The sequence below is a fragment of the Salarias fasciatus genome, chromosome 8 (assembly GCF_902148845.1).
Source record: "Salarias fasciatus chromosome 8, fSalaFa1.1, whole genome shotgun sequence".
NCBI lineage: Eukaryota > Metazoa > Chordata > Actinopteri > Blenniiformes > Blenniidae > Salarias > Salarias fasciatus.
The window spans coordinates 498,259-508,094 of NC_043752.1; the positions used below are offsets into that span (position 1 = coordinate 498,259).

The 9,836-nt window shown below is 50.1% G+C and overlaps 1 protein-coding gene across 1 annotated transcript in view; it reads left to right on the top strand.

Moving 5' to 3' along the window:
* Positions 1 to 7,689, top strand: part of tbkbp1 (TBK1 binding protein 1) — a 42,213-nt gene extending 34,524 nt beyond the window's left edge. Inside the window, 4 exon segments of the mRNA XM_030098709.1 lie at positions 930 to 1,045; positions 4,700 to 5,199; positions 5,201 to 5,488; positions 7,554 to 7,689. Coding sequence (XP_029954569.1) covers positions 930 to 1,045; positions 4,700 to 5,199; positions 5,201 to 5,488; positions 7,554 to 7,682 — 1,033 coding nt within the window. The 3' untranslated portion in view covers positions 7,683 to 7,689.
* Positions 7,690 to 9,836: the final 2,147 nt, after the last annotated feature.

Genomic DNA, 9,836 nt, shown 5'->3' on the forward strand with positions numbered 1-9,836 from the left:
GCTTCTCTGTGTTTTTGGGACGTTTTAAAATGTTGTCTTCATATAAAGACGTCGTGAAAATCACTGAACATCAGTTTCAGTCTTTTCTCTCCAGTCAAACATGTCGGGCCTCAGACCTCAGACCCGGCAGGCGAGCCGACGATCTTCAGTCGTCCTGTCAGACGTGGAGGTTTGTCGTCTTGCTTTATCTCCCGATCGCAGCCCGTCGCCGCTGGAATGACTCGGTCTGACTCTAAGACGGGAGATTTTACCCTAAACGGCGATAAGCGGCGTCTTATCAGGGCTCAGAGCAGGTGGCGCTGCAGTCGCTTCTGATGTGGTGAACACAACCCTCAGATCGTTCTCGATCCCCTGCGAGCTCTCAGACACACACACACACACTCAGAGTGTGTGTGGAGACGACTCCCTCCCTGCCTCTGCTCTGCTGGCCTGCCGGGGAGATTCGGATGGTTTGGAGGCTGAACGGGCGGAGAGCAGTCGGCTGGTTGCCATGGTTAGAGCAGCCCGTCGTCCTTGTTTACGCTGCTGGAAATAGAGAGCTGCGCTCCGTCGGCGGCTCCTGAGAGAGTCGTGACACATCCTGCGTGAAACGCTGTGATTTTATGCTCCTCAATTATGCGCCGCGACACGCGGTCTAAAAATACGAGCCTGAGCGCCGCTCAATTAGGCAGCATCAGATCGACTCATTCAGCTTTCACTGGAGATGGAGCTGCGTGTGTGTGTGTGTGTGTGTGTGTGTGCGTGTGATACACTCCAGCGGCGGTGGAGGAGAATCTGGACCTACGTCCAGCTCAGGTGGACTTCAAGGCAGGAAGCTGACCGACATGACAGCAAAGGCTCTTATTCTGAAGGGGACAGGTGAAGACTCCTCTGGGGTGTCGGTGTTGAAGTGATCACATGACCGCCTTCCCTCCTGTGTCCTCCGTCAGGGTGAACCTGGCTCTGGCCTACACAGAGCTGACGGAGGAGCTGGGCCGCCTCCAAGCGCTGAGCTCCAAGCAGACGGAGATCCTGAGGAAAGCCACGCAGGAGCAGGCCAGTCCAGGTGAGTCCAGGCCAGTCCAGGCCAGTCCAGGTGAGTCCAGGCCAGTCCAGGTGAGTCCAGGCCAGTCCAGGTGAGTTCAGGTGAGTCCAGGCCAGTCCTGGTGAGTCCACAGCTCCAGCTGCACCCCGCGGCGGTTCCACCCATTCAGGCCTGCTGGGCGGGGGGGTGGAGGAGGCGTCTGAAGGCCACATGATGGCCTGACATTCGTTCCCCCGCAGAACTCGGCTTCTGCCTCCAGAAGTCACGGATCACCGATCAGTTCCTCTCCGAACGATCTGCAGTTCATCAAATCTCACACTGATCTCTCTTATTGATGCTCTCGGAGTGGGAGGGTCGTGTGTTTGATTCCGGGGCTTTCTCTGTGGAGTTTGCATGTTCTCTCTGTGTGTCCATGTTTTTTTTTTTTCAATCAGTCCTATCACAGTTAAAAACCAATGGAAACATTTACACACGAATCAACAAGCATTAATCCTCCTCCTCCTCCTCCTCCTCCTCCTCATCATCATCATCTCAGGAGGATCGTTGTCTCTAATCTGTCTGTGTTTTGCTAAAAATAGAACCTCTGAATGAAAGGAGACGATAAATGTATTTATTTCTGCTGCTCACTCGCTGATAACCGATCACGGATTCTCTCATACCTGCCTGCATGCTGGTCACTTGTGTTCATTTCAGAAACTAGTTTCTAAAAAGAAGAATTAAAATTCAGATTATAGAGCGTCTTCCTACTGCAAACTATTAAAAAAAACTTTAATTATTTCCATGAACTTGTTTCATTGCAGGACACTGCGGTTCAGACACGGCCATATGAATGAACTGCATGTGTTATATTATATCTACAGATAGAGAGAGGATATATGTAAAGTGCTAAACTGCCAGGCAAATATAACAGAGCGAGCACACAGGAAACCAAGGGAACCAAATGTTTTCTGATCTTCTAAAACTGTTTCACCGAATTATTTATAACTGTCATTAAGCAGACGTGCTCCATTGACACGTTACCTAATTTTTACAGTGAAAAAACTCTTTTTCTAATAGTTGTAGGTGATTTTTAAAATGAATATCAGCATGAATCAGCTTCCAGGGACACACCTTGCCTCTGCGCTGATCTCCACACAGCCGGAAAATACTCGATTGTAATTTTAGGCAGCCGCGTTCACACTCGAAAAGTCAAGAAGAGTGACACGATGAGATGAATGTGGAGTGGAAACGTGTCAAACAGTCGCAACACCTTTTCTTCCTGTGCACGGACGTCTCACACGTGTGTGCAAACCAGAGGAACGGCGTGCAACGCTGCGCTTCACAACGAGCAGACGGTGAATGAAGAGCTGCGACCTTTAACCCTTTCACGGGAGGCGTCTCCGTCTCCTCGCGTTTTCTTCGATAAATAAACACACACATCTCTCGGCTGTTGATCCCTGGTCCAGCCAATAACCGATCAGCTTCACCTTTTTCTTTGTAATAAAGTTCATAAAATTAAAAAAAAACATCACTAATGAATGAAAATGTTGGATCCAGTAACATTTTACTGATTTATCACTTCATTGAAGAAGCTCCAAAAAAACCTTCCATTCAAAAGATCTGCAGAAAATAAAGGAATCTTTCACGAATAGGCTGTTTATTTAGGCTGCTTATCAAAATAAAGGTATGGTGGAGAGTAGACGGTACTTTACTGTTTTATTACATTCCATCATTAAAAGCTGCAGTGGTTATTTTCCTGTTTGAGCCGATTCGGCTGCTTTAACCAGTTTGAATCTTTGTAAAAATCAAATTGTTTTTCATTTTTTCAAACTGTTTTGAATTATTTTAGATACTTTTTGTTGCTTTTGTCTTTCCCTCTTCGAACCGTTTCAACATAATGTGGCCTCTTTGAGTTATTTTAAACTAGAAACCGAGGGCGGGACTGCGTCTCCTCTCAGGACGGGGACCGATCTGTTCTGCTCTCGGCTCTCCGGCAGTAAACATGCTGAAGCATTGATGGAGGTGGGAATTAGTGCGACTCTCCCGGGCGCCGTGTTGTTAGAAGGAGCGTGATACGAGCCGTCCCGTTGGGCGGGCTCCTCCTCAAACACCCCCTCCCTTTCTAACACCTCGACCAAACAGCCAGAAACGCTGTTTCCTCTTTGTAATGGGAAGTGGAGCTCGAGTACGAGGCGGACTGACTCATCAACACATCTTTGTGATTACAGGAAACACTACCACCGTTTGGGTTCAGATAAATCTTTTTATGAACACACAGAAATGTGCCTCATGTTCCTCTATTAACTGAATATCTCACTGCAACATCTGAACGACGCTCTATTGAGCAAAACCTGCAAGTAATGCCCGGTGGCGAAATGCATATTATGGGCGTAAATGCCAAACAAGAAGAGAACAATCGCTGGAGCCGGCAGCAATCTGTTATGAGAATGTCACATCTGAGTGGAAGAAAACAGGGGAACGCTGACATTTTCCTCCCGCCGTGCCTGAAATGTTGCCACACAAATTCATGCAAGTGACAGTTTTGGCACAAGAACCTTATAATTAGTGACTGTTTAACGACGCCGCAGAACGTGTGTGGACAGCCGAACAAATGCTGGTGACAGGCGGCGCCGAGAGAAGCGAGTTTCAGAGGCTTGTGCCGCCACGTCAGCCTCCACCCAGACGCTCCGACCTGCAGCAGGTGGCGAGGGACGAGGGCCGGCTGGAGAAGGAGCAGCAGGCTGGGGAAGGCCGAGGCTTCGCCGCAGCGCCGGCCGAGCCGTGGCCCCGACCGGGGCCCGATCCACAACCCGATCCCGGAGCCGCTGGATTCTCATCCACGTGTTCAGCATGAGGCCCGGGAGCCAGAAGCAGCTCCGATCCAACGCAGACGCTTCATTATGAGGCAGAAAGACTCCGACACTCCTCAGACACTCGCCACCGAGTCCGGCCCAGATATGATGATGCTGCCATGAACGCTAGCTACCCGGCTGCTATCAAACTAGCCTCAAGGCCACGCTGTCAGGGGGAGTCTGGAAAAATACCCACAATGCAACAGCTACAGGAGAAGTTTAGAAGACATTTCACACCAGAGGGCTTCATTAAAACTGACTTTTTGAGATTGGAGTCATTTTACATTAAAACAGACACTTTAATCGTCTGCATAGAGAGAAACCCTACGGTTCACATCAAAGGTTATTCTTTCTCTACTTCACCAACCCGGTCCACTCAGGAGGAAACTGGGCTGAACGTGACCTCTGAACCAAAGTGTGTTTGACATTCATGCATTAAACCATTTAAACACCTTAAATTTAAGCTAATTCCAAAAGTGACAGTGTCCAACGAATTGGTGCAACTCCTGACGCGACAAAGGAACCTTCCTGTTATCCACCGAAGACACTTAATACTCTGTAAACTCTGGATTAGTCAGCATACTGTTCGTTTCCAGCTCTTCCATCCATTCATTCATCCAGCAGGAGGCCTGTCCAGACTGTCCGGGGACGTCAGGCGCCTTCTGGGCTCATGAGGGAAATGTCCAACATGCGTTCAGGACGTGGGTTTGGCCCAGTGGGGTCACTCATCCTGGTAGAGCGTCATTCCGGGGGAGAGGCTAAATGAAAGGTCCTCAGTCATGAGCAGGATCATTAATGTGTGTTTAATTTAATTTTCCGTCTTCTGTGTCCGCTGTGTCCTCAGTCCAGCGCCACTCGCCCATCCACCACCAGCGCCACTCTCCAGTGTCTCAGCGCCACTCGCCCATCTCCCAGCGCCACTCTCCGGTCCCCCCTCCGCCGCACCACTCCCCGATCCCCCAGCGCCGCTCGCCGGTGCTGCAGCGCCTGTCCCCCGACATGCACCGCCGCTCGCCGCTGCTGGACGTCACCGACGGGCCGGCCTCGTACTCCTGCCGGCCGCCCAGCCAGCACCTGCGCGCCAGCTTCCAGGGCCGCCGCAGCTACTCGGAGGTGGCCGACCCCTCGGCGTACCAGTGCCCCCCCCGCTTCTCCCTGGACCCCGTCTCCACGCTGCCCAAGCCGCGGCCCTACGTGGACGGCTACGCCAAGCAGCCGCCGCCGCACATGGCGTCTCCTCACGGCGGCCTGCAGCACCGGGGGTCCCCGTCCCCCCACCAGGGAGGCTCCGGGGGCGACGGCGGCCTGGCGGAGGGCTCCAGGCGTCACTCCAGAGAGATGCCGTTTCCCCCTGTCGGAGGTGGCCCACCTCCACTTCGAGCCGCCGCCCCCCTCCACCCCGGCGCCACAGCCGCCGCAGTCGTCTGAGGACGAGGAGGAGTGGACCTGCCCGCACCCCATCAGCCCCCCCCGGACGCTGGGCGTGCTGTCGGCCGCCGTGCCCGGCGGCGTCCTGAGGGGTCCGGCGTCCTGCTCGGCCTTCCCCATCCCCCAGAGGTCCAACACCCTCAGCTGCCACCCGCCGCCCGGCTACACGGCGGCCGAGCACGCCCAGTCCTGGCCCTCCATCAACGTGAGTCCAAACCGGCAGAACTGCACTTCACACATTTCACAATCAACTCACAGAAAACAGAAAATGTTTGTCTGAGCAGAAGTTTGATATCCATCTCATGACTCTGCAAGTCCGCAGATAGAGCGGAGATATGTCGACCGTTACAACATCAGCGCTTCTTCTCGTGTTAATTCAACACGTCCAAGAAAAACGGTTTGAGAGAAGAGTCAGCGGCAGAAAAATACTCAAACCCGAACGTGTTCCTGTATTTATCTTCTTTCCTTCGCTGTTATTCGCTGTATCTCTCACCCTCGGAGATGGTTTGGGAGTTTTAGAGTCCAGTTATCATCATCGGGCTTTTATTTTGACGGCACTGACATTTTTCAAGCCTTTTACGAGTGACGCTCAGTTAAAGGGGCATTAAGAACATTTACCTGGTTATTGATGATCACCTTTCCAATAGGAAGCCAAACCAAAGCTGGTTTCTTTCAACGCTTAGTAGAATTCATATCACGGCTTTTTGAAATTAGCAATGAGCCTGTAAAAGACATTTATTTATAAAGCTGTAAAAGCATCAATAGCAGAACCCAAAATACTGAACTGCTGCACAACGAGAGAGAAATACAAATCATAGTTTGATAGGAAAGCAGCTAATGATAATCTGCATATAGTTTTAAATATTTTAAAAGAACAGATCCAAAAACAGACATAAGTGGAATCAGCAGGATCAGTTCTCAGCATCCTGTCCCGGCTCCAAACGACGCAGTGATTCACTGGAACCATCAGAAGTCAGACGAAATGCAAAGATCGTTTGGAAACTTTGGTCCAACCAGATGTTTCGCAGCAGGTGTTTACAAAGCGACGGATCAGGTGTGTCGGCAGACTAAAGGGTTCGCTCGGTTTTCTGAGCCGCGATTCGTCCGTCCTTCACAGGACTCTGACCCGGAGCCTTTCAGACGAGCCGAACAGCAGTTCTGAGGTTCTGAATGCTCCTTCAAGGTTCCTTCACAGAAGGTTTCCAGCGAAGTCATTGTGCACATTAATGACCTCCGTGCTGGCGAATATGAACGTCGGTCGTGCTTTCTGAGCGCGCCAGATGGATTATGTTCCTGTGCATCGTGAGCTTCGACCTCTGAACAGCCTTCAGTCACCGAGTCGCTTCTGAAAAGAGTCGAGGCTCAGAAACGAACCTGAAAACACGAAGCAGCTCACAGCAGCGTCCAACGCCGAGAGAATCTGCATTTCTTTACATAACCTGCAGCTTTATTCTAGCCGAGCAAACCTCACCTTCACTTTAACCTTTCTACGAACAAATAACGCCTTAACGCTCAGCGAGCTCCCAGAAACCCCTGCACTGTGACCTCTGACCTGCCGTCAGCGGGACGGTTTCCCTCTGATCACCAGGCGTGATGAAGCTCCGCTCGGATTTACTACCTCTCCATCTATTTCCTGGGTGTTGTGTAAGGCCGGAGCGATCGCTCACCGGTGTAATTTTACCGCCTCCCACAGTCTGACTAATACTACCCAGTGGAGTGAGTCAGCGGCCGCGACTCATCCCGTGGCCCGGGGCGTGTGTGTGTGTGTGTGTGTGTGTGTGTGTGTGTGTAGCGGGGGGTGTCAACGTTTCAAACCAGGCATCTGCAGGTTCAAGTTCAAGTCGCTTCATTTCCTGTAGATTTCCTCTGAACCCGGCTGTCAGTGCAGGTCGGCGTATCAATGATGTATATTTGTATGTATATTAATGTGTTTATATACATATATAATGCCTCCTCTGCATCGTGATTAGAGCTACTGAAGCAGAGAGGAGACAACAAAAACATTTGTTTTAAACGAAGTGAAGCGGAGCAGCGAGCGCCGGAGCGTCCAGGCCGGAGCTCCTGATTCTGTCGTCAGGAGAAAACAAGTCATGAAATAAATGCAGGAAGCCAGAAAGCGCCGCAGTTTTCACCATCACTCTCCACACCGTGCGTGCCCGTGTGTGCCGGGGACGGCGTTGCCATGGAGACACACACCGGAGGAGAGCGCGGCGGCGAGCGGCGCCCCCGGTGGCGGCGTGTGAGATAACGGCCTGTCTGTGTGTCCGCAGCTGTGGATGGAGACGGAGGAGAGCGAGGTGCGGAGCTGCCCGCTCTGCCAGCTCGTCTTCCCCGTCGGATACCCGGACGACGCCCTCATCAAGCACATCGACTCGCACCTGGAGAACAGCAAGATATGACCGCCGCCGCCACGCCGGGGGCCGGGGGTCAGGGGTCAGGGGTCAGGGGTCAGGGGGAGCCTGGGCGGGTTCAGCAGGTCGGTTCAGCCAATCACGATCAGGGAGATCCGAGGCGGCGGGTTTCACCGCTGAGCTTTAAACACCCGTCTGGACTCCTCGCTCTCTTTTTAATATCTCACTCTTGCAATGCAGCGTATTTTGCAGAGCATCCTGTGCAGTTAGAGCCAAGGACAGAACACACACACACACACACACACACACACACACACACACACACACACACACACACACACACACACACACACACACACACACACACACACACACACACACACACACACACACACCACACACAGGCCCGTGGGAACCCGGAGGAGACGGCGCAGAAAGGAGCGATTCCAGTTTAAAGTCTGAAACATTCCAGCGTCGCCTGCCGACCTCCCGGCAGGAGGCGCCGCCGGACGCTGCCCTGCAGGGCGGGGCTCTCCTGTTGCTTTCCTTCTACACTTTTAGTCGGATTAGACTTTTTTTTTTTTTGCTTGCAGCCTGTTATTTAAAAAAAAAAAAAAAACCTAGCACTTTAAATGAGCATAACCGAGGAAATGTATGTTTTCAGTCCCCGTATATATTTTACTCTTTATATTGTTCCTGTAAGGCAAAAAAAAAAGAAAACACATATATGAAGATCTATTTTTGCAGATGTTAAAGCGCCACGTGCGTCATGTTGGCGAGCGGCTCCGGCCTCGTGCTTCACACTGCGACGTGCACGCTCCCTCCACACTGTAAATATCTCAGAGGAGCGCAGGGTTCCATTCTTCTGTGTACAGAGACTTAAAACGATCCAGTGGGTTCCTCAGCGGTCTTCCTGAGGATCCGACCTACAGTTTGATGTCACGACTGCCCAGACCACCCAACAAAAAAACCAGGCGGCGGCGGCGAGCGGCGAGGCGCCGCGCTCCCGACGCCACACAGCTCCGATCAGCAACGGTTTCTCTGCAGGGTTCAAGCAAAAGACGATTCGCTCTTCTTTTGATACCTGAGCTTGATTTCTACCGGCAGCGAGTCGCCGGCTGCGACTCCGGAACTTTTAGGAAAAACAAAAAGCAAACAAAAAAAACAAGAAAAAGCTGAAACAAAGCTCCACTGATGTCAGCTGACCCCAGCGTTCAGTCCCCCCCCCCCCCCACACACACACACACACACACACACCCCAGGATTTCACCGCTGGTTCAGGGGATAATTCTGGCTTATTGCTGCTTTCAGAGCTTCTGAGTTTTCTTTCGTTCTCCAGCTGCTGATCCTCCAGTTAGAATGTTATCAGTGCTTTTTCTTCACACTGCTGTCTGTGTGTGTATTTAACATCATGGCACATTTATGAAAAGCAGCTACACTTCCACACACACACAATTTAATTTAATGTAATGAATCAACATTTTTCTTATTTATTTTTCATTTGAATTGACTATTTCTCTGTTATTTTTTATTTATCCAGTTTACTACATTTTTCCACAGTATTTACCAGACAGCAGGCAGGCCGAAGTTATTTCAAATAATTTTATTAAATAATAAGAATAAAAAGAGGCAAATAAATCAAGACTCAAGAACAATAAAACACATTTCCAGCATCCACTGAATGGAAGTGTGTGAAAGTTTGTCTTGAGAAGAGATTTAAATTCAGGTTTATTCATTCATTCATTTCTGATGTTGTGTTTATTATTCCTGTTCTAACATTTAGATTTATTCCATCCAACATTCATCCTGCTGATTTTACATTTGTGCTTTAAATTTGGTTTGAAGTGCTTTATGCTTATTTCTATATTTAAATATTTTTATGTGTTTAATGCTTTTTAGAGTTTGTCTCTGCTGTTTTGAATCATTTTTTCATTAGTCTAAAACCTGCAAGATCAATCGTTTTTTTCTTCTTCCTGCTTTAGGTTAATTGAGATATTTAAAATCCACACAACAAATTTATTTCTACTGAGTTTCCTTGAAGAGCAGCTGAGTGATGATTTAGAATGACGGCTTTTTAAAAAGGAGCTGAGTGATCCTGAAATCTGCACCAAGACCATTCTTTCCCTTTCTACTCTTGTTTTGAAGTATATCAGTTGCATATAGAGAGCGTGTGTATGTATGTGTGTGTGTGTGTGTGTGTGT